Consider the following 26,611-nt stretch of genomic DNA (forward strand, 5'->3'; position numbering starts at 1 on the left):
CATAACACTTTCTACTGCTGTTGGTAGAAAACTGATACATTTCTACATAGCCATGGTGAAATGGTCTGATATTACTTCCAGTGTTATCAAATTAACAACAAATCTGGTAGAAAGAAGCTCAAGGACATTAGCCAAATGCAACCTGGAAATACATCAAATAAACTAATGCACAAAATATACACCGTGTTAAGCAAAAATTAAAGATGAATTTATTTAATTAAAACACAAAACTGTAACAGTAGAATCTGGTTACATAGAAGTATATTTAAAGAAAAAAAATTAAATTAGAGAACTCAACATGAATAACATGCTATTATTTTAAAGATGGGCACTGTATAACATATAAAAGCAAAACTGATAGGGATAATCTGTCATTTCACAACCTCTTCAGACATTCCAGCACTGTGTTTATATCATCAAGCAAATCAATTCTTAAGTATTCCCTGGTACATCTATAAAGGGTAACATTATTTTGCAAGGAAGATAAACGCACTGCATTTTAATTAATAGACACTGCTTAAGGAAAATCATACCTCTTTTTTTCTCTCTTTCTTGTTTGTTTTTGAACATCATACCAATTGTTATGCTCAATGCATGTCTGTTGTCTTTTTGATACTGCAGTACTGAAATCAGTCTTACATTCTATAATACATACAAAGGTTGTGGAGGTACCATACGTATGGACTGCTCACCATATAACCCAAAAGACTACAGAGTGCATATAAATAAATGGTTTAATGCAGTTCATGTGTCTGATAGAAAATGAACATGGCACCTCTGTATGGTCTCAAGAAAAGAAACATAATATCTCTAACAGCAAAAGAAAGGAGATAGCAGAGATGTTTGCAATAACCGGCAGTTCCTGTGATCTCAAGATGCATGGTTACTTCACAATTAGACTTCAAAGTAAAATACAGCAGGTGAATATTTTAACTCCATGCATTTCAAGCTGGATATCAGGTGATTCCAAATAGTCTGACAGCAGTGATCATCTACTGTGCATATGTGTGTGTGTGTGTGTGTGTGTGTGTGTGTGTGTGTGCGTGTGTGTGTGCGCGAAAGTGAGGGCTAGGGGGAAGGTCACTGACTAAACACATGACTGTCACTATATCTCAGCTTAAACAACATACAGTACTAAGAAAAGGACACATGCTGAACATTCTGCTTAAGATGAATTATTTCAAGTGAAGCACCCCAGTGACTCTTCTCACTATGTCCATCACAACTTAGTGGCATGTGATGAAAATCTGTGGATACTGTTTACTCTATGAAGGTGAGGGAGCTTTCTGGGCGTGTTTAAGGTGAAGTGAGCAAAAATCGTACTTCCAATATCACTTGCAAAAGGAGAAAACCAATTAATTTGGTAAATACTGAAGAAGCATGTGTGGGCTGTGAGGAGATTCTCAGTTTTCTATAACATTTAGTTCTCTTCCAAGATGGGCAACAACAGCAGGAAATGAAATTCAAAAATGTATGTTTGTTACAGGTGCTCATATTCTGATAACTGGGTCTATGTAACACTATCAAATGTTGCATTTCTCGTCATTGTAAAAAGAAAACACAAGTGTTCTCAATTATTCACAATTTTGTTTGTAATAGTACAAATATAATACCTATGCGCCTTCAAACCTACAAAAAACATGTTTGTTCAATAAGTCCTAGATGCAAGTATCATATTGGATAATCTGAGTTAATATATCCCATCAGTACACTGCATCGACTTATTATCATAGTCATAATGATAAATTGCATTCTGTTTCTACAACTATTTACATATGTATGTTTACAAATAAATAGAAAGCAAATAAATATACATATCATTCCTGAAACTATAGCCATTATAAAAGGAAATACTGTTTTCAATCATTCTATTTTTGTCTCAAATTCAAAACTGTAAAAACACCAAAATATATTAATTATTAAGTGCCATATATGATAAGACCAGTCAATATGGTGCATCAGAATTGTATTAACATACTTATGATGTCAGATAAACATTTCCTTACTACAGCCATTCTAACATGTATGAATATATAGCTTCAAAGTCGTCTATGTATCTAGTGCCTATAATATCTGCTAACCAATCATTTATTTTTAAAAAACATCCTTTATTTATGCTCTCTGTTTCTAGGGCAGATCTGTTCCTTGAGCCATGCCACCATGAAGAATGCAGCTTACCATTACATGTATACAAGGCTTATGGTTCCATAAACATGGAATGGCACATCAGCACAGCCATCTTAAAACAGGCCACTTTACTTCAAAGAAGTTAAATGCACTTAAAATATGTCCCCTTACTATTGTTTTGGGCTTTTCTGAATACACATTTCTGTGCTGTAACAATACATTCGACTTACTATCAGTGCTGTTACATAAAGTCTGTAGTGTGCCATTATATTAAGGCATCATGAAAGCCATTTAAAAGGACCAAACACCCTGATTACTCAGTGACTATTTGGTGGACTGAGGCAAAGTAAAGGTACTACTATATCAAATGTCAGGGGTGGTGTTGAGAATACCACTAGTCAATTGTTAGACTTCAGAAATACTTAGGCACTATGGAACATCACTAAGGCTCACAACATTACACATTCACACTTGCACAGATAGCCTGTTTAATAGCAGCACTCTGTCACTTGTTACAGGTACACAGTAACTTGCTACCCTTCGACCAGGGAGATACCAGGCATCCTTTCAGTCTCTTTGTCAACTCCTGACTTCTCTGTAAGCTAGGAAGATAATACAGAAACATGTTAGCAGCAGAATGCATGTGATCTGTGATTTTCAAAAATAAATGCATCACATCACACAACAGTTTCTTCTGGTCATGTGATGGTACTTCAAGAGGATGTAAAATACCCCACACCAGGCATACAAACACATACATACATATACCTATGCATATCTCTCTCTCTCTCTATATATATATATATATATATATATATATATATATATATATATATTACATACATACATGGGTCTACATTTGTTCATTGAAAGTACACCCAACCAAATCTGAAAATGTCAACTATTTTTAAGTGAAAGTGCTGTTCAACGAAACTGCACTTTTGTAAACTTCACATCATAGAAGAATGGTTGGCAATTCCAGGATTATGTTGACCAGCAGGTGCAGTGTTTTTCAGTTGTCTGATACACTTCTAATGGGAGTCGAATGTGTACAGCAGTTGGGGTTTGATGGTATAGGTCGCGGTACAGTGAGGATAAGCAAATGTACCCTTTCCCCACTGTAGTCTGATCTTGGAGTTAGTATATTTAATTAGTGAGGGTGTGGGGTGCAGGGGGGGGGGGCTTACCCCACTCCAAAAATTTGTCTTTAGTGATTTGTTATGCGGTGATGTGTAATTCATGAAAGTGTGGTTTCGTTAAACAGCATGTTCGCTTAAAAGATGTAGATGTTTTCAGATTCTGTAGGGTGTACTTTCGATGAATGAAAGACCCATATAAATATATATATATATATATATATATATATATATATATATATATATATATATATATATACATATATACACACACACACACTATTAGAGAAATTTTGTCCAGCTGCCAGTGCCCTTGCTAAATTATTTACCAAGTTTTGTTTGAGTAAAAAAACATCTCATCACTATAAAGAGTACTAGTACGAACAGTGTCCCTACAAGGCAAACAATATGAAAATAAAATAAAATACACATCTCACTGGTAAGGATTAAATAAAATCTTTTCACAGCACAGATGGGCACTCATATGGTCACACTGTGTATTCAGTAAGACATACATAGAACTTAACATATTTCTCATACGCTGGCTGTCCTACAGAGATGAGCTACTACTACCTGCCAGTAAAGTATACACACACTTCAAAGACTTAAGATGACAGGGATTCTTAACATGAAAAGAATAAAAATAACACCCAAGTCAATAAATGTTATCTCTGGAAATAATGTAGCTGGAATTTAGGTCTTTTCAATGTGATAGTCAACATTTTCTGTTAATAACTTTTTGCATTCCTGCAAAGCTCCAGGTATCCTGCAGTTTACTATAAGCTTAAATCTTTGTCTTTAGTGAAGCTTATTTACTTACTATACTGTGCTGAAGTCTATTACAAGGAATCAGTTTTGCAAACCTCAGTAGTACTCCTTAGGATACAAGTGTACCAAGATGGTGGCCTGACTTCTCTCTCAGTGGCTATTCCTTAGGACATAAGTCTACCAAGATAGTGAAATGACTTCTTGCTCGGAGGGCACAGATGTTCTCCAATCTGTGCTATACAAGCATAGAATGCAAGCATCTATATAAGAAGTTCAAATGCTAAAAATAGCAAACGCTCTTTTATCGAACTTAATGTGAAACCTTAAAATGTCAAAGGAACAGATCAGTGATTTTTTTCCCAGGGAAAAAAAATTTGCTGATCCAAAAAAAATATATATATATATATACAGGCAAAAATAAAGTGGGGGGCTTCACCCCCCCTCCCCCAAACATAAATATACCAACTCAGAGATTGCACCACAGTGGAGAAAACAGCAAAGTCTGTAGGATGGCCTGGTGATTTTTTTCCCTGGGAAAAAAAATGATGTTCCATGCCTTCGATATTTTCAGGTTTCATGTTTTAAAGTTCGATGTAAGAGCGTTCGCTAATTTAAGAGTTCACTATTCTGATAGGAACCTGAATGCAAGATATGTTTTGGCCAAATTTAGCTACACGATGTTACATTGCCAATGTTCATTTTCATTATACATAAAATTGGATAACTCATTAACATCTATCAATCAATCACACATGTATAATACAACTCTAATATACAAAATTATACTGGTAGATTACACAGTCTGCTGGTGACCTAACATAATGTGCTTGGTGTCAGTCAACAAATGATCAACAACATAGATTTTTGAGCGTTCTGTTTATTTTTGTGAAAATAAGTAATATGTTTGAATATTTGTCTGTTAATATAAATAAAAAACATTCTATGACAGTGTTACATTTTATGGTGCAGTATTTTATCACTGCATATTTTTTTTTCAGTAGCTCAAACCATATTGAAAACCTGAAAATGAAATGGGTCTAATGCTGGTCTATGGTTCAAAACAGCACAGCTCTTCCCCATGCAAACACAGGTGAGGTGGGAGGTAAAATCTGAGTGAAGTCATTTGAATTTTCTGAGCTCAACCCAAGATATTCCTTGGGAGAAAACCTCTGGAAATATAACTACTACTGGTGCCATTAATATAAAATGAGAGGGCTGCATGTTTGCAGTTGTCCATAAGTAACATTCCTAAACATCTTCATTGTTTATTCATGCTATATTCTTATAGAAACTCAATTTCCAGCAAACACGGCACTTCTGCCTTCACAAGACATTCTCAGGGAACATACTAACAGTACTAAATCAACATTCACCATAATGAGTACAGGCTCCCTATTCAAATGTCAAGACTTGCAATGCCAAGATATGAAACAATGACAAAAGACTGAAAATACTGGGGAAGAGCAAATACGGAGTATTGCACTTCTCCTATAAAACTCTTTTTCACTGGGAGGAATCCCCCTGCAATCCCCAAACTTATACATAACTCCACGATCACCATACCTTGGAAAAAAAGGAAGAAATCAAAGAAACTGCAAACTTGGTGGTTCAGTTTACATATTCTGGGATTCAGCATTGAGTCCTGACATTTTAAATGGTCACTGGTTTCTTAAGAAGACACTCAGAAGATCTGAGAGATGGTGTTCACAGTATGAATTCCCAATGGATTTGCCCTAAATATTAATAGACACACATTTACCAAAAGGAACACAAAGGGTTTCAACTGTCCTAGGCAAGCAGGAACATGAAGGGGTTTATAACAAGCCATGAATTTATCCTGAAATTCACAGAGGTAGACTAAATGTCAGAAAATGTTCATCTACATACAGTTTCAGGCAGACTAATGAATAAGGAATGTTACAGACCTTCAGTGTACTATCTCCTTCTGACTAAAAATAGACCCAATGGAAATAATCTAGAAATTACTACTGCAACACTAAACTATCCCCTGGATTCACGAATCTCCATGCAAGAATAACCTTATTTTTGCACAGAGTGGTTCATGTCCAAGTAGAGCAGCATATTCATGAAGGTGCACTGCTGAACTCTCCACATGGACATGATCCATGTGTGAGGGCAGGGGGCTTGTCTGTGCAGTGCACGGACACTAAATACGTCCCCTGCGCTCAGAAAGTGCAGTACTGCACTTCCGAAGCCATACTGCCATAATATTAGAGCTTAGCTCTAATATTATGCTAGTATTTCAGTGTCTGCGGACACTGAAATGCAAAACAGAGCATTTCAGTGTCCGCGAACACTGAAAGAAAAATGGCACTAGGAAAGCATTACAGGGGGTGAGCACAGCATTGCTCACACACTCCCAGTATTGCTAAAATACCATATGGCACTTCTGCTGTCTGCAGAAGCAGGAAATGTGTGCAAATGCAAACATAACAGGGGATAAATCCCCAAGTGTACATAAGCATAACCCCAGCCCTACAAAATACATTGAGCCCATACTAAACATGTCATGCATCAGCATGAAACATGCACATAATTTTGAAAGTCCAATCATTGCAGTATGTCATAAACACAGTCCCAAGTAGTTGTAACAACACCACAATACACACTCCATAACCTACAGAAAATAATAATAATATGTCCTTGTTTATAATGCCCTAAGGGATGTTTAAGTGTAGCTAAGTGGGTGTGTACATTATAGCTTAAACATCCCATAGGCGTTAAATGAAAGTAGATAAGGAAAATGTCCAAGCCATGATAGTGTAGTGGTTAGAGTTACAGCTTTACATGCATGTGTTCAGGATTTGATTCCTAAGACAGGCAATTTTATTTATTTTATTTCAGTTTGATGACCGGGGGGGATCAACTGGGCTCAGGAGCCCGTTTTCAGTGGAGGGCCGGGGAGAAAAGCTCCAACTTTACATAGTAAACATTACATTTTCAGATTAAAGTTACAATTCAGGATGCAGAAACATAAGATAAGATAAGCAAATTACAGTTAGTACAGAGGGTGTAGATACATTATAAAATGAGAGACATGAACTGGTACATTGGTAAAGCTCCACATTACATAGTAAATATTAAATTTTCAGATTTAAGTTACCATTTAAGATGCAGATACATAAGATAAGCAAGTTACAGTTAATATTGAGGATGCAGATACATTATAAAATCAGAGACATGAACTGGTACATTGGTAACTTTGCATACGAGTCATATGTTGAGAGGAAACAATTCCAATGGTTATATAGAAATGTGTCTTGTTTGGGTAGTTATGGCAGAACAAGTACAAATGATAGGGAGAGGAGAACAGGAGAGCAAACTATATACAATATATATAAAATGTACACGAGATAACGCTGAAGAGCGAGTCATTTCTAGAGGCGTTAAGTAGCAGGCAAAGGGGAAGTAGGGAAAATACAATTTAGAATGGGGAGAGAAGGTGGCTAGGTGGGGAAGGTGGGTTATTGCTATTATAATATAAATAACATCATTGTATCATGCCTCCATGCTGCCCTTCCACAGTTTTCTGATATCCTGGGCCATTTCTGATGTACTGCATAGCAATAACCCACGGCTGGGTGTGGGCAATGCTGGCCTTACCCATGACTGCAATGTGAAAGTAATGTTAAACCTATTTTAGTAAATGTAAATTACGTAGCTATTATTTTTTTGTCAGCCAGGGTAGAGTAGCACTTCCAAAAGTGAGATGTCAGTGTAGAAAAGATGTGAAACCCCCATATAAACACACGTGCACCATACAGTATAGTCACACAAGAATATCATGTAATGAAAGCACAAAGGGAGAAGTCATGGAAGGTAAATGTAAAAGTATAAATGCGTATGTAAATATTTATGTTACATTATACAATGAGTGGCCATTAACATACAAAAATGAGTCAGTTAATTGGCAAGCACAGAGTGCCCATTGTAAATCTGACAGTATGCAAATGGAAAAAGGTCTGGATGCCTGGACCATTTCCATTTGTATATCACCTGTTTGTATTTCCAGTCTGCAGTGGTAGCAATGGGTAGATGAAGATCTTTGTTGTATTTACAAACATATCTTGCTATGTGATACGAGTTGAAGAACTCACATAACATAGCAAGATATAAAAAAAATACAATGGAGATTTTCCTTTCAACAGAGAAAGGAAAATCTCTGTAGCGTTTTTACTACATCTCACTATGTTATATGAGGCCATCAACCAGTATAACATACTGAGATATGTAAAAAAAGCAATCGATATCTCCCTATCTCTGTTGCTACCTCTGCACAGCACTGATGTACTGCGTAAGTGTGGGAACAAATCCCTTACGCATGTGCAGTACATCAGAAATGGCCCAGGATATCAGAAAACTGTGGAAGGGCAGCATGGAGGCATGATACAATGACGTTATTTAAGAAAGGTAAGTATTGTTTTTCTTAAATAATGTCATCGTATAATAGCAATAACCCACGGCTGGGTGTGGGCAATGTTGGACTCACCCATGGTTGCCATTGTATGGTCATGAGGGCATTGCCCTTGTGACCAAACCACATCAACTGTGGGTAAATCCAGCATTACCCACACCCAGCTGTGGGTTATTGCTTAAATATAACATTATACGTATGATATGCACAAATGTGCCTTAATCAGCTTGTATCCATCAGATCTTGTTCTGCCCAGCAGCAAAATAGTTAGCCCTGCCAAGTCTCAAACCCAGGATGCTGTCCTCAACAATCACACCAACATACCACTATACCATCTGACCTGTGAGACATAGTGCTTTAATGAATATATCCTGCATTCACTAATAAAAAAAAACAGCAGTCCCAAGTGTTGAACCTATGACCCTGAACATTTTAATCAGAGGAATGTACCAGTACACCAGCAGTAGGAATTAATGTTGCTTTTTCAAACATATCATGCAACAGAGGCATACAACATTAAGGGAAAGTGTCATGGAACACTTTGTGTGTTGTATATAGACATATACTCTCACTCTCACACACACACACACACACACACATATATATATATATATATATATATATATATATATGTCAAATGAAACATATATATATATATATATAAATGTACAGTCATAATATAGATATACATATATGAAATATAACGGAAGGAAAAAATATATATATGTATATGTATATAAAATGCAGAGCAGTTATATCTCCGAACCATCCCTCCCAACCTGTTAGTGCAAGGAACCTGTACAAAGACTGTAACCGGGGGAGGGGCCACATATACAGACATAGTTAGATGTGTTACAGCAACAGTGTGTGTTTCAGCAGACATTCACTGAAGGATATGATGATGGGAACTGAAATGTCATGTCATGTATTTACTGACATAAATCTTTGGATTATCACCGTGATTTACCTGACAAATAGAAATAAATTGTGGAACTGAACAAAAGTATGGTCCAAACATCTGGACATTTTTATGAAAATCTGTCTGTGGAGAGGTATATTCTCAGAACCTCTTAATGCAATGAATGCGGACCAAGCCTGACAAAGTGGGGGGACGAAGGCATGAAAACAGGGACATGTACAAAATACATCAGTAGAAAAACTGAGAACAGTCATGTAAATAACATCGTATGTCCCAACATATATCAACTGAAATATCACAATTCCAGGACTCAGTTGCTTCTCATTAGTTACTGACCTCAGTCCCCACATCATCTCATTGATGTGTCATGCATACATACCAAAGATATTGGCCACACAACTGGACATCTAATGAATATGTCGACATAACACAACAGGGAAACTACACTGAGCTACCGAGCAAAGTCCAGACTACAATCAGACTGACATAACACTACCCAGGTCCAGCTCTGCGGCTGTACACATGCAGTAGCAAATATAACAGGCAGTACAGGGATGCAGTACTAGTGAAACACAGACAATGGTGTGAAAATGCATACCCCCAAACAAGTGCACCACAGTGACAGCAACATACCAGTAAGCAAACTGAACATGACAGATTAATACTGTGAGAGCAACCACATACCGTTTGCCACTCACACATTACCTCTATATTTACTGCCCCAATTCAGAGTGTACTGGGAATCCAGAGGTGTAACATGACATTTCACAGTCAGCCCCTACAAGCATATGGACGAGATAGACCACCAGCAGCTGTAGCAGCTTGCAGAGTTAGATAGGTAAAGGATGTAAGGTACCTCACAGCTGCTACTCTCCTTACCCAGCCAAAAACACACAAACAGACAACACTGCTACAAAATCATAGCAGTCTGTTCACAATGGCCAGACAGACATACTGTCATATGTGCAGATTTCCACAGAATTACCAGGGTGTGGATGCATACCCCTGGCCACTGCTGCATACCATGGCCAGGAGTTTGCCAGGTCATTGTCATGCTAACTGGTGTGCAGTTGGTAATTAATGATATACCATACCTCTGCACCTCATAGTGCAAAACATCTGGACAACACATGGCATATGCGTGGAACAGGGAGCTGGAAAAAGGGACATATCACACATAATGGTGCTACAAACTGAGACAGTAGCTGCTGTTACATGTATTGGTGTAACATCACATCCTGAAGGAAATAATGTTTGGAACACCAATGGATAGCAACACGTACTGGCTACAATCCTCATATTATCCTACCAACCCTACAAAAACAGACTGGTCGAAGTACAGACCAAGCATAATAGGCAAATATCTGGCCAGTCTGTGGACAACATGCCAGTTGGAGCTATGTCAGAGGCATATCACTGTCAGATGTCAAGTCAGCCAGTAAATGCATGTCTAGACAAACCCTGTCAATGTAGCAACCCCCCCATGTGTATAACAACGCTAATGACATACAAGCTGTACCAAACTCTGGAGCTTTGTCGCTCATGTTGCTGGACTGTCTCCACATGTCCTGTTTTGTGAGGTATTTCCACCTACTGTCTGTGAAGCTGTAGCCCCCACACCTCTGTAATGCCCCCCGGACAGGCCAAGTAAATGGCCAAGGCCCACATGAAGGGCATCCCATATGGTGGAACTAGTAGCTGTGCCCAGGCCCACAGCACAATACTATGTGGGCACCTACATAGCTTTATGGCCTCAGCAATACCCGACAGGACATCAACCCCCCTCAAGGTAGGCTGAATGCTTGTGGTGGACAGCAGCAATACACAAACTTGGTCCATAGATTGGCTGTATAAACCAAATCAGGAGCACGCTCCAACCTGGTGTCAAGTCAGCCTTTGTCAGGTCACAGGTGGAGTACTGTAAGGCTAACTATGAGTACAAATTGGACACATCCACCAAGGCCAATCATAAGGCCATGTTCAAATATGTCTGCAATCTCTGAGGCCACAAACCAGCTCACCCTGTAATGGTGGCCAAACAGGCCACATATACACATGACATAGCTGTAGGCAACCTGCTGCAGATAGGTTTAGGGCAATCACCACCCCCTGCCTCAGCAGCACTATAGCTGGATATGCACAGCAGCCACACCCCTCCCCTCAACACCAGTGAGCAGGTACATATTGCCTACTAAAAGGCAACAAATGTAGGTATCCATGGCTGCACCCTACATGAACTCAGGCATGTTCCCCCAGTTCCATTACGCACCATAGTCACAACAAGGCTTGGCACCATCCACACCACATCCACATGGAAGATGGCCAATGTCATCTCTCGACACAGACATGAATGAGGAGTACAGGAGTAGGAAATTAAGTAGGTCTCACTGGGGGGAATATGACACCTCAGGGCCAGCAGTGCAATGCAAGCAGATACAGCGGTCATACATTACAGGGGTATGGTGTGGTTGTGACTGGTGGCTACTGGTATTCAATGTAGATGTGCAGGTTTTGTACATATGGTTGACAAATGTATGAGGTCCTGTGATGTGTCTTCCTTGTTATGTCTCCTAGGTGCAATGTCGCATCAGAAAAGGTCAACTTTCTCAGTGGCTCAGAAAAATAATCATAGAAGTCATACTACATAACCTTGCCATAATGTTTGGCTGGAGCCAGCAACATCTGCAGGAGAGGACTGGCCTGTGGGACGACCTTGTCCACACGGTAAACGATGCTGGCTTGCAGGCATGTACATACTAGCAAGTCTAGCATTGTGAAAATGACCTCATGCACCATGCCTGGCAAAGGGCTGCTGCAGTGGCCAGGGACCACACAGGCATGGGCCTGGCCTTGCAGCCCCACTGGCACCCACCAGGGAGCTCCACGGGTACCTTGGGGCACCCATCCCAGTACAACATCAGAGTACAGACTCCCCACATACTGGAGGTGGTTGGCACCCAGACAATGGAGTGCGCAGGTAAGGCTCCAGTGTAGCTTACTAGACTAGTTTAGCAGACATAACTAGTAATTGTAGAGTATCTGCATGCATGTGCATGGAGAGGCTGCAAAAATACCTCACAGAGAGGATCCAAGGCATTAAACATTTGTCTTACAGGGACAGACTAAAAAGCTCCAACTATTCTCTGTCTCATATCGCCTACCTAGAGGTGATCTCTGCTTAACTTACAAAGCCATGTCTGACACAGCTCTGTTACAAATGCTACATCTGAAGAAATCCCAATCCCTCCGCACCACATGCTCCAGAAACCTCAACCTCATTACCACAATTAACAGAACATGCTGGAGGGACAGGTTCATAACCCAGAGACTGCCCATGCTATGGAATAGACTTTCCATACATGCCAAGCAGAGCACCTCACTAGCCCCCTTCAACAGAAATCTTGATGAGTGGATGGGAAATAGAAAATTCACCCCAGGGATCACTCCAGTGACTTTACTCGACAGAGGCACTGTGAACTAAGGTCGGGTGGCACAATGCCACGGTAATCCTATGGGCTAGGCTTGTAAAGGCTCCAGGGCCATTAGCCTAGTACACACCTATGAACCTATGTGTAAGGTCAGATTCCAGTTGTGGACGGGGTTTTCTAATGCACAGATATGCACATCTATGGTGAAGGACAGCAAGTTGTGTAGTACTGGTGGTTGGACTGTACATGTGCAGACATGCTGCATCCATCCCGTAATAATGCCACTTGTGGGTCTGCTGGCCATACTCCCCTCACACAACTACCTAGGTCCCTCCTGTCTGCATGTGGGATGGCAGCCTGCAGCTGGTGAGTATGCAATTGTACTGCTGTGGTTTGCCAATATCCCAGGCATGTGAAGGCCATGCAGTGTACCATGCACACAACTGTCACTCATAGCCATATTGCTTTATGTGCATGTTCATCTGTGTTGGGGTTAACTGCATTGCATCACAGTGGTCACCACAGTGGCCTATCTGATGAGAATGTATCATCTCTATAGTACAACACATGGCCTGTCAGTGCAAGATGTCTGGACAGAAAGCAACACAATGGGTGGACAAACAGCCTAAGGTAGGGACATTTGTGAAACATTACTGTCATATAGTGGATATAAACCATGTACACACCCTTGGTAAGATGCCAGGTGTTTGTGATGTCTATACAAATTGAGACCACAATATGTCAGTACTCATCTTTTCTAAACTGTAATGTGACCTATGACATGGACAACTCCCTATATAAACAATCAATCTGTTGGCCACCAAATATGGAGTTTACAAATATCACAATATGCTGGATGCATATGTATGTACACCCTTCAAATTATATGTTACTGCAGCAGCTTGTGATTTACTGACAGCATACAGTCTGTTTGGTTACACACTAGCCATCAAGTAAAGGCACTCAGGCTAACACCAAATAACAGTCTGCTGCCCAAATAGGATAATCATGACATATGCTCAGTTGCCTGCAACAGCAACAGCCATGGCTTGCAGACAGCATACAAAGCCACAAAAGGATCTCATATTTGAAAGCTATCAGTCAAGAGTAGGGTACAACATTACCATAGCAGTGCATACACCATGGAACACAGTGGAGACAGTTGTCAAAAGGTGGAATGAATATGGTACAATAGTGCTGTTAACAAGAACCGGATGTCCCTCCAAAAATGATAACACATGTCAAGACCTGGCCAGGGAGGTTGCCAGAGGAGACACAGCAACACCGAGGAATTTGCAGGAACCTCTTACTAGTACTGCTGTTCTGTACTACCTGTGAGAACACTCTCCTGTACTCTGCATACGTCTGGCCTATGGGGTAGAGTCAGAAGATGGAAGCATTTCCACACACCAAAAACAGCCAGGGGTGGATACATATTACAATACAGCACATCATGTCTCCCAAAGGCAGGTGTGAAAATGTTCTATGGTGTGATGAGCCTAGGGATCGACCTCACAGCCACAATACCAAATCGACCTCACAGCCACAATACCAAAAGGTATGTGGTGCACAAGCAACACCTCTCATAACCTGAACACCACCATCCCCATGGTGAATCACACTGGTGGCAGTGGCCTGCTGTGTGGCTGCCGTTCCACAGACAGAACAGAGCCTGTAGTAACGGTGGTGGGAATTCTGAACATTTCCAAATAACACCCACTTCTGCCCAAAAGCCATCAGGCATCTGCAAGAACACTCAGGATGAGGAGGTGTGTCAGCCTTCAACATGACAAAGAACTGCAGCATACATCCAAAGCTACCTAAGATTGGTGCCACCTGAACACAAACATGGTTATGGATTGGCCCAGCCACAGCCTAGACCTACAACAGATAGGAAACCCCAGTGTGACCTAATGAAAGCTGTGCACATGAGCTTCCCTTGCATTCTGACAGAGTTGGGTGACCTTTGCAAAGTATGCACACATATGCAAGCAACATATTGTACATATTGCAGTCATCATATGTTACGTGTAACACGTGTTTGTTTATCGATTGGATTGCACAGGTCATATGTCACATGGAAGGTGGCATATATGAATGCATTATTGTGGTCTCACTGTCTATATTACAAGAACATGGCATGTTCACAGGGTTGTGTACACTTATCATATCCACTGTATGTTTACAAGGCTGGTGGTGTAACAGGGATTGTGTGACCATAGATTCATTGACTGTTTGCAGATCTGACATGCCCATGTACGTCATTAATCAGTGATGTCACTCCTCAGAACATCCCATGTATGTCACAGAGAAACACAGGGGTTATGAGAAATAGAGCAGACATATGTGCCAGACCTCTACACATCCTGTGAGGATTTGTACAGTTATGATGTATGTTCTGTAGTACTTGCCACTGTGCTATACAGGTGAACAGCAATGATGTGTACATGGCTGCAGTCTGTGCTGGGGAATGGCAATCACATAGTAACATTAATCAAGTATCCCAGAGCTCTATATTGTCAGTTACATGCTGTACAACTGGCTACTATGCATGATGTTGAGAGCCGTGTGTCGCCATGTTGGTAATGTGAGGTCTGTGTAACAAATTTGTGCCACCTCACCTGTAAGTGTGTGTGTGTGTGTGTGTGTGTGTGTGTGTACCAGCCAACATCAAAGTGCACGTATTAATGTACATATGTTGTCTTCCTCTGAGGTGGCGATGGGGTCTGGGTTCCCTCCTTTTTGATAAAATGTCAATATCTCCGCAGACTTTGCCAATAATGATAGGAATACTACAGGTGGGGTTGTCAGGGGGTGAATATGTGCCATTAGTTGGCATCCCATTGTTGTGCACACCATCACTGCACACAGTGACAATGCCCACACATACCCAATCACCAGTGGCCAGAGATGGACATTTGGCAGGTGGTGGCATTGAACAGGCTAGTATGGTGACTATGGCAGGTGTGAGTGTAGATACTGGCCATAGCCAGAGTGCAGGCAAGGTCCCACACAGATGGATGGGCAGGGGTGCTTGCAGGAGGAACACTGCTTGTTGGGCCACTATTGCATGTGCCACAGAAGGTGTCATCAAATGCATGCTACAGGGCTGTCATAGATGCACAGGCACATAGTGAACACCACAACACACAAATACTCAGGGTGGTGGATGCAGCTCTCCCTTATGTACATGGTGACATACATGACCTGGTTAGGCCCACACATCAAAATAGTGAGGTGTGGATCCAACCACAAACTAATCACCTTGGGAATCCATATCCCTCCCATCCCTCACTGCAAAGGTAACCACCATGACAAACTTCTCCAAAGCTAAACTTGGGCTCTTTAAAACAGAGGTGGCTAAGTTCACGGCACCCACACCCATGCAAATGGAAAATAGTTGCATGACCACTGTATCATACACCAATGTACTGTACAAACATACACATATGCATGGATCTCGCCATAACCAATAGAACCAAGACGTTGTCCTCCAACAGGAAGCCAATGTGGTGGTCTCCTGTCATACACAAACTCGACAACAGAACAAATAAACTGATGCAGAATAAGGTGAAGTCCCAAGACTGGAACAACTCTCTTATTGGGCTCAAAAAAAGGTTGAGATCACTCATATATCCCCTAAAGCTAGCTATGAAAACAGAATTGCAGCGGACAGGAAAGACAAACACAAGGCCTTCAATAGTTAATAATATCCATGACAATACCCAGATGTACTCTGAGCTACTGCACAATGGTACCTCCTATACTGAGCCAGCAGATATTGCCAATATACTGTCCAACAGATTCAGTACCAACCTGAACCCTTCTCACACCCCCCCAGAGGACCAATCACAACACCAGTAGATTGCCAACCACCAAGTATTACTGCTGCACAGGTTAAACTAGCACTGTCCAAGGCCAGGAATACACCTTCTTTGGGAACTGAAAATTTCCCTGGCTGGGTTGGACATGAACTACAGAGTGGCCTGGCATCACACCTGTATGCCCTGTTTAATCACAGCCTCACCTCAGGCTTTGTCCCTACCAAATGGCTCACTGCTACAATCATCCATCTCCACAAAGTAGGAGTGACTACAAACCCTGGGAACTATCACTCCATTAGCCTGATGAGTCTGATATGCAAAGCTGTGGAACACATCATCATGGACCTACTAAGCAGGATATAGAGGATCTCCAGATCCCACACAGTTTGGTTTTGTGGATGGTAGATCATGCCTGCTCAACCTGGTCAACTTCTTTGAGTCAGTCACCAGAGCTGTGGATGATGTCAAGGTGGTCATACAGCCTACCTTGATCTGGCCAAGGCCTTTGATGCCATTCCCCACTCTGGCATCATAGAAAACCCACTAAGGTAGGCATCAACCCCTATATCACTAGGTGGGTTGCACAATGGCTCACAGATAGACCCACGGTGTGAAAGTAGCTGACTCCAAGTCAGACTGATGACCAGTCACAAGTGGGGTTCCACAGTGTTCGGTCCTGGGTCCTCCTCTGTATTTACTTCCCTGAATTGCAGGCCATCACAAGGGTAATCTGGTTGATAAACTTTGCAGATGATTACATGTTGGGAGGTATTATTAACTACCCAAGTGATGTTGACATCCAGCATAAATGTCTCACTGAGACCAACGTATGCTTGTCAAATGCATGGCCTGAAGCTCAATGGCCAAATATGTGTCGGCATCCCCTTTGGGAACATCTCAGTTCCCATAAATCACCACATTGATGGTAGTCCACTGAACACAGAAGGCATTATAAGAAATCAGTGAACACAGTTTGAGAACAACCTCTCTTTTGACCATGACATTGTCGCTGTGGCCAGACAGTCCTTCTATGTGGCACATCTGATTATTAATGGTTTTGCATCCAGGAAGTAGGGGGTCATTGTCCCCATTTGGCATATACCTCAATGGACACCTGCAACAACTGGAGAGGCCGCAAACGTACCTCACAAAGATGATCCTAGGCCTGAAACAGTTGTCCTATATGGACAGACTCAAAACACTCCCAACTATTCTCTGTCTCATATCGCCTACTTAGAGAATCTCTGCTTGCCCTACAAAGCCATGTCTGACCAAGCTCTGTTAGAAATGCTACATCCAAGGATATCCCAATCCCTCTGCACCACATGCTCCAGAGACCGAAACCTCATTACCACAATCAACAGAACATGCCAGAAGGATGGGTGCATAACCCGGAGACTGCACATGCTATGGACTAGACATCCCATACATGTCAAACAGAGCAACTCACTGGCCCTCTTCAACAGACATCTTGCTGAATGGATGGAAAATAGAGCATTCACCCCAGGGATCACTGCAGTGGCTCTACTCCACAGAGGCACTGGGAATAATGTCAGGTGGCACACTGTCAGGGTAATCCTCTGGCTAGGCTTGCAAAGGCTCCAGGGTCATGAGCCTAGTACCCTCCTATGAACCTAAACATCTGGATATTCCATAGACATCTGTACAGAGAACTGGAATGGCCTGCACACTGGTTTAACATGCTGCATGTGAGGCAGATGCCATTACCACGCTATATAAGGTAATGTCATTGGGAGGTGGTAAACAGGCATGGATGGTACACCAATCAAAATGCTATCAGCCAAGCAGGATATGATTGTTGGCCAAAGGGACACACACACACACACACACAGTTTCCAGTACTGAGAATAGAAGTCTTACCTGTCTAGTTATTTCTACTACAGTGTTACACAGTTATTAGATGCACCACAGAGCTTACAAGAGTTCTCCACATCCCAACTAACTTCTAAGGTCAATGACATCAGCAGGCCTAGTAAAGTAAGGTGATGAGACAATTACATAGTGGTACACAAATCAAAATGGTACAACCCACACAGTGCATGATTCTCACACAGAGACACACACACACACACACACACACACACACACACACACACACACACACACACACACGCCAGTTTTTGGATTAGAACTCATGCCTATCTAGTTATGTCTACTATACTGTTTTGGAGTTACTGCAAGTGCTACAAAGCTTACTGAATATTCACATGGACAAAGCTGCTGATAACTGCACAGCTGAGGTAAAGTACTACAGGTGGCAGTAAGTCTGCCTTCAATTCCACCCTTATATCATGCTAGTTCTTTCTGTCTTGCACTTCAAATGGCATTATGGCTTGGCACTTCACCAGGTTAATGTATCAATAAGTGTGGCACAACTGGGAGCCGTCAGCAGTAGTCGTTCATCACAGAAGTAGCCCCAGTACTTACTTGTTATGTCCACCCCTCCCAGCATGATTGCAGGGCAGTTTTCTGTGCTGTCACACATTACCCTGGTGCACTTGTCCATTCTGAGGCCCTGCTGCAACTACCTCATGTACACAAACAACTCTCCCTTCTAAACTCCAAACAATCAGACTTGTGGGAGTTACCCATATATCACCAAATGTGGGCATATGCACTCTCCAGCAAAGACTGGACTAGCAGGTCAAGAGGATAAGATCAACACCTGCACCACACCATGTGGAACACACAGCTCAACATGACACCCACTTTGTCAGCCATGACATACAGTGAAAAGCCACACACCCTCCTTCACAGAGTCACTCAATGGACATTGATCAAAACAGCACAGACCAGAAAGACAGAAACCCATTCAGACACCAAGACATAGCAAATGCCAAGGGACACATATTTAACCTACACAGTGTGCCCCTCAAACTAAGCTCCTAAGGCTAACCACCTTGCACAATACCGTGCTCCTGGGTAACTTGACTACTCAGGCAAGTGCATATCCCAAGAAGTTGAATATGGAGCAGGTAACAGCCAAATATCTATCACATGCCAGCATCCAACATATGACACAGCCAGTCATGGCCCTCCACAACAACTTCGAGTATCACTCTGTATCCATGTGGGTGTGAATGACCTTGGGCACACCTCCCTGGACTACATGACAGGAGACATGGTTGACTCTGATTATGTAGCCCAGGCAGGTGTGACAGTAGCCCTGAGCAGTATACAGCCATAACCCAGAATGATGCTGCGGTACTATCAACAGATGACTGACTGCAACATTGGCATACATGTTTTGTGTCATTTTCAGGGGATAATGTATCTATCTGCTTGGGATGACATGACTGACAGAACCCAATGACATGCCACAGATGTCCTACATCTGTCAGCACTGGGTTTCCAGGCAATGGCTATGTGTCTTGCCACCCCTATGATGCCTTATCAGGCAGTGTTTCTAACATAATTATCATGACAGCTATACATGTATGCAATCTCAGGGTCATGCTGCTCAACAGTAGACATCTAAACTGTCTGGATGCAGTCACTCAAATCACTAACTGGAGTGGAGGACATTAACACTATAAGAAGAAATAAAATGGAACTGAACCACGGGTCCTCACTACAGTACAAATGGGAATAAAAATAAAAATAAAAATAAAACAAAGCTCGGTCCCAGGTAGACTGATATAAAACATTTTTTAATACAAACAAGCAAGTGCTTTCACAGTACAAGACCTCTTTATAAGACAAATGCAATAATACAAAGACACAAATTTAAAATAAAAAGCATCCAATAAAAAAACAACTCTGTTAATTTAATTAACAAAAATGAATGAATACTAATGCTTAAAGGGGCGTTTATAAAGAAAAAAGTTTTAAAGAAACAGCTTCATTAAGACCTGGTTCTTTATCTGCATGAAAATATAGGATCCACTTTTGTTCGCAAGCTTCACTCCTAACCTTTATATTCCCTCCCCTTACATTCTCTTCTAATAACTCAAGAACAAAAAAATTTAAATTATGTGAGGGACCAAAAGCTAATACATGCTTTGCTAAGGCACTGCTTTCTTTCTTGTTATTCCTTATATCACGAATATGTTCCTGCACGATTGGTCTTACCAATGTAATATGCTCCACATAAAGTGTAAAAACTATAATATATCAAGTTTTTAGATGAGCAATCTGCATAGAAACAGAAGCTTATAGAGTATCCTAATGAAGGATTTGTAAAGGTATCTCCTGTATATGTGTGTGTGTATATATATATATATATATATATATATATATATATATATATATATATATATATATACACACACATATACACACATATATATATATATATATATATATATATACACATATATATATATATATATATATATATATATATATATATATATATATATATACACATATATTACAGTGTCGACACATATTCATCCCAACTCTCTGTGATACACTCCCCTGCTTCTTATCTACCTTTCTATAGCAAAGGTGCCTTTTCAAAGACATATTATTTTTAAAAGAATACTGTCATACTTCAGGAATTAAATCTTTTATTCATCACACACAAGTTGACTGCTCCAATTTTTCTTAATAATATTGCAAAAGCACCTATGTCAACAGAAAAAGTAAGAGGAACTCTAACACATTGTTTTTTACTTCTATCTGCAGATGTATGCTGATTCTGAATATTATTCCGAGGGGCTTCTTCCGAAAAATAAGATCTACCTATACCTTTTCTATCTGATAACTGAATTTATACAAGAATTAATGTCCTTCTCTTTGTATCCTCTAGCTAGAGAATCACATTTTAAAGTCATTAAATGCTATCTTTAGCTGTTGCTCATCATTATGTACCTTCATGCTTCTATAAAACTGAGATTTCAAAACATTTCTAGAGACATGATGAGGGTGCATGCTATTCTTGTAGAGGTATGAATTTTTCCTTGTTTCTTCCCTAAAAATGATGGTTTTCAACTCATTATCGTTCACCTTACAAATCTTTACACTGAGAAAATATATCCCATACTTTGAGTAATCCACAGAAAATTTCAAAAATGAAGTACTAGCATGTAAGAAATCAACAAATTGTAACAGCAGTTCTTCAGTGCCATTGCACAGAATAAAAATATCATCAACAAACCTTTTATACCATACCATATTAGAGGTAAAGCTATCATTTGCAAAAATATATTCTTTTCCCCATTTAGCCAAAGCAAAGTTAGTGGAGCTGTTGGCACAGGCTGTGCCCATCGCTACACCAACCTTTTGTAAGAAGAATGTCCCATTAAACAAAAAAACATTCTTTTCAGGAATAATTTCTAGAAGAATACAGAGAAGGTTAACTTTATCATTAGAAAATGCCTTCATTTCAATTAATAAATTCACATTTTCAATGCCCCAGCTATTGGGAATAACAGTAAATAATGAAGCTATGTCCATAGTAACAAAACAGAAGTCACAATTCTTATCTAAAGGTTCAACTACCATATAAAAATCTTTTTGGGGTTGGGAGGGTGGCTTAATGGCTAAGGTGTTTGCCTTACAAACACAAGGTGCAGGGTTTGAGACTCACAAGGGATAACTGGCTACGATTAAAATGGCTCGCAAGGGCAGTAAGCTTAGTACTAAACTATGAACCTATAAAAAAGTTTTCATATCTACAGTAGTTACTTTTTCCAGAACCAAATGTAGGTTCTTCTCTACAAAAATCGAAAATGTTTCTATAACCCATCTCCTGCTCGAAACAATAGGATGCATGGGGGGATTACTTAACTCTATGTATTTTGGGGAGCCCGTATACTACTGGAATGGTAGGACATTCTAAGGAAAAAGTATTTAAACAAGTCTTCTGAAATGGTATTGGTTATTAATAAATCAAATATCAAAAACATAACTTTTTCTATAATGGCCTGTACCACAGATTTGTTAACAACCATAAAGGTCTCACTATCTTTCAATAAGTTCTAAATACGTCATATGTAAAAATCATTATCTAAAATAATGATTCTCCCACCCTTATCAGCTGGACAGATCTCTAATGAGGCTGCTGCTTTAAGTTGAAAAAGTGCCTCATATTCATCTTGATTCAAATTAAAAAATGCACTCCTATTATTGTCATTGACAAATAGTTACCTTATTTCTTTGTAGCATATTTCCATAAAAATCTCTATATTGGGATGTATTCTAGGTACAAAGACACTTAGTTTTCTAAACATATTAATTTCACAGCAACTATTATTATTATAAAGTGCTGCTACACTAATATTCCTGGAAACATTTTAAAGTTTAAAAGTACATCAGTTAATTCTAACCTTTTAGAGGGAATAAATGATAGCCCCTTATTCAAAAGGGATATCTGTGCTACTGTGAGAAATATTCACTACTAGTTGGTTTGTGAGTTGCTCTGTGTATTCCGGTAAACAGTCCTCTCTCCTGTGCATTGCAGATATCATATCCTGCCTCTCCTCCCTTGGCTCCCGTGACCTGGCTCCTCGTCCCTCTGTTGTTATGGGAAGGGGTTCTTTTAAAGAAAAAGGGGAATGTGAGGCATAAGTACGTTTGTTCAGTGATCCTTTGGCTACTGTGATGTTTTCCGTCTCTGTAGTTTCCGCCATTGCAGCCAAATGAGTACCGTAAACAAAAAAGACGGAACTTCCCCTCTTACAGGAGCCACTCAAGTGGTGGAAGGCTCCATTGACATGGCAACAGGTAAAGCATTACTGCTGGAAGAAATTGCTATACGAGCCATCAAGTCATTGGAAACTAAAGGAATATTAGAAACATTTGAGTAATTAGTTATAGCAGATGTTACAGGGATTGATTCATACACTCTAGAACGTGACCATGTAAAAACTGCACCTTTTTTTAAAGTCCATGATATCCCTCTGAAGTTTTCTCATTTTTGTAGCCTGTAGGCACTTTTCATATGCGGCTACACCTTCCAACAAATTGTCCATGTTGTCAAGGTTCATAGGTTGGTACTGGGCTATCAGCCCTAGGGCCTGTACAAGCCTAGCCATAATTCCCTGGCTATTTCTTCCCACACTATTTACTTTTCTGGACACCTGTCTAGCAGGGTGACTGAAGTGATTCCCGGGGTGAATTTCCTTTCACCCATCCAATCATCAAGGTTCCTTTTGAAGAGGGCCAAAGAGGTGCTCTGCTTGACATGTATGGGCAGTCTATTCCAGAGTCTGGGGAGTCTCTGGGTCAGGAACCTAGAAGAATAATATCAGCAGAGAAAGATAACTCTGTAGTTCCTGTATATCTCTTTATAACGCATCTTCATGTGGGTGAAAAAAATCAATAAGTAATGAAATGCATTCATTACTAAGTCTAAGGTTAAGCAATTGCCAATGCTTCAGCAGCTCTGAATACAAATTATCTTACGTTGGCATGGTTAACATTCACAGCTCTGTAGGTACGACTTTATGATGTAGTTCAGCCTCCATATGGAGTCTGCCACTGGAGGCATTTAAATTCATAGAGTTTGTTCTCAAATTCTCTCTGTTTAGATTTAAAGGCCATTTGCCTTCCTTCATCAACAACTGTAGTCTCACATCCTCATCATATTTTACCTCGAACAAAGGATTAGTACCCAACAGTAGAATCCTAGTCAGTAGGTCAACCAGCAGGTTAGAAGACGTGTTGTTACTAAGATTATAATCAAACTCGATGAAAATCCCTCAGCCATACCGTCAGTTGCAAATACAAATAGAAAACAATATAAAAAGAAATAAAATGCAACTGAACCATGGGTCCATACTATAGTACAAATAGGAATAAAAATACAACAAACCTCAGTCCCAAGTAGGCTGATATAAAATTGTTTTTAATACAAACAAGTAAGCACTTTCAAGGTACAAGCCCTCTTCATTATGTATTAGAGTTCCTCTTCCTTTTTCTAGTGACATAGGAGCTGTTTGCAATATTATTAAGAAAAATTTTGACATTCTACTTGCAAGTGATGAATTAAAAGATTTAATTCCTGAAGTACAACAGTATTCTTTTAAAAATAATATGTCTTTGAAAAGGCACCTTTGCTATAGGAAGTTAGATAAGAAACAGGGAAGTGTATCACAGAGAGTTGGACGAATATGAGTCGATATGTATATATATATATATATATATATATATATATATATATACAGGAGCTACCTTTACAAATCTTTCATTAGGATACTCTATAAGCTTCTTTTTCTATGCAGAGTTTTTGCCCTTTATGTGGGGCATATTACACTGGTAAGACCAATCGTTCCCTTAGGGATTGAGTGCAGGAACATATTCGTGATATAAGGAATAACAAGAAAGATAGCAGTGCCTTAGCGAAGCATGTATTAGCTTTTGGTCGCTCACAATTTTAATTTTTTGGTTCTTGAATTATTAGAAGAGAATGAAAGGGGAGGGAATACAAAGGTTAGGACTGAAGCCTGTGAACAAAAGTGGATCCTATATTTTCATGCAGAAAAAGAACCCGGTCTTAACGAAGCTGTTTCTTTAAAGCCTTTTCTTTATACTCGCCCTTTAAGCATTAGTATTCATTCATTTTTGTTAACTAAAGTAACAGAGTTGTTTTATGATTGGATGCTATTTATTTTAAAATTGTGGCTTTGTATTATTGCATTTGTTTGATGAAGAGGGCTTGTACCTTGAAAGCGCTTACTTGTTGTTTGTATTAAAAAAATGTTTATATCAGCCTACCTGGGACTGAGGTTTGTTTTATTTTTTATTCCTATTTGTACTACAGTGAGGACCCGTGGTTCAGTTGCATTTTATTTCTTCTTATATTGTTTTCTATTTGTATTTGCAATTGACGGTATGGCTGAGGGATTTTCCATCGAGTTGGATTATAATCCTAGTAACAACATGTCTTCTAACCTGCCGGTTGACCGACTGGCTAGGAATCTACTGTTGGATATAAATCCTTTGTTTGAGGTAAAATATGATGAGGATGAGACTACAGTTGTTGATGAAGGAAGGCAAATGGCCTTTAAATCTAAACAGAGAGAACTTGAGAACAAACGTTATGAATTTAAGCACCGCCAGTGGCAGAGACTCCATATGGAGGCTGAACTACATCATAAAGTCATACCTAGAGGGCTGCAAGTGTTAACCATGTCAACGTACGGTAATTTGTATCCAGAGTTCCTGAAGCACTGGCAATTGCTTAACCTAAGACTTAGTAATGAATATGTCATTACTTATTGATTGTTTTCATCTACGTGAGGATGCATTCGAGAGATACAGGAACTACAGAGTTCTATTTTAGCTGATTTCTCCGCTGATATTATTCTTGACAACATGGACAATTTGTTGGAATGTGTAGCTGCATATGAAAAGTGGCTACAAGATACGAAAATGAGAAAACTTCAGAGGGATGTCATGGACTTCAAAAAAGGTGCAGTTTTTGCATGGTCACGCTCTAGAGTATATAAATCAATCCATGTAACATCTGTTATAACTAATGACTCAAATGTGTCCAGTATTCCTGTAGTTTCCAGTGACTTTATGACTCGTACAGGAATTTCTTCCAGCAGTAATGCTTTACCTGTTATCATGTCAACGGAGCCTTCCACCAATCAAGTGGCCCCTGTTAAGAAAACAACAGCGTTGAACCAAGCAATTTAATCGAGCACTTTCATCCGCTGATATAGCAGGACTTCATCAGAACAAATCCTGCTACATCAGTAGATGAAAGCACTGAACGATTACATTGCTTGGTTCAATGCTGTTGTTGTCTTTTTCAACATATTGGTTTACCGTGTCGTGTGTTTTTATCTGGTTGGCTCCTGTAAGAGAGGAAGTTCTGCCTTCTGTTTCTGATACTCATGTGGCTGCTATAGCGGCAACTACGGAGCGGGAAAACATTAAAGCAGCAGTCAAAGGATCACTGAACAAGAGCACTTATGCCTCACATTCCCCTTTTTCTTTAAAAGAACCCCTTTCCATAATGACGAAGGGATGAGGAGCCAGGTCGCGGAGCCAAGGGAGGA

The 26,611-nt window shown here is 40.1% G+C and overlaps 1 protein-coding gene across 3 annotated transcripts in view; it reads right to left on the reverse strand.

Moving 5' to 3' along the window:
* FYB2 (FYN binding protein 2) overlaps positions 1–26,611 on the reverse strand; it is a 1,416,888-nt gene that overhangs the window by 158,399 nt on the left and 1,231,878 nt on the right. The window contains exon 17 of one of the 3 annotated variants that reach the window (XM_044085513.1): positions 187–2,729. The exons of the other annotated variants lie outside the window; for them this stretch is intronic. Within the exon in view, the coding sequence (XP_043941448.1) occupies positions 2,633–2,729 (97 nt within the window). The 3' untranslated portion in view covers positions 187–2,632. Of the gene's footprint in view, positions 1–186; positions 2,730–26,611 lie in introns of those variants that run through there. 3 annotated transcript variants of the gene reach the window in all.

The sequence above is a fragment of the Protopterus annectens genome, chromosome 10.part0 (assembly GCF_019279795.1).
Source record: "Protopterus annectens isolate FY-2018-M chromosome 10.part0, PAN1.0, whole genome shotgun sequence".
In the NCBI taxonomy this organism is placed as follows: Eukaryota; Metazoa; Chordata; order Ceratodontiformes; family Protopteridae; genus Protopterus; species Protopterus annectens.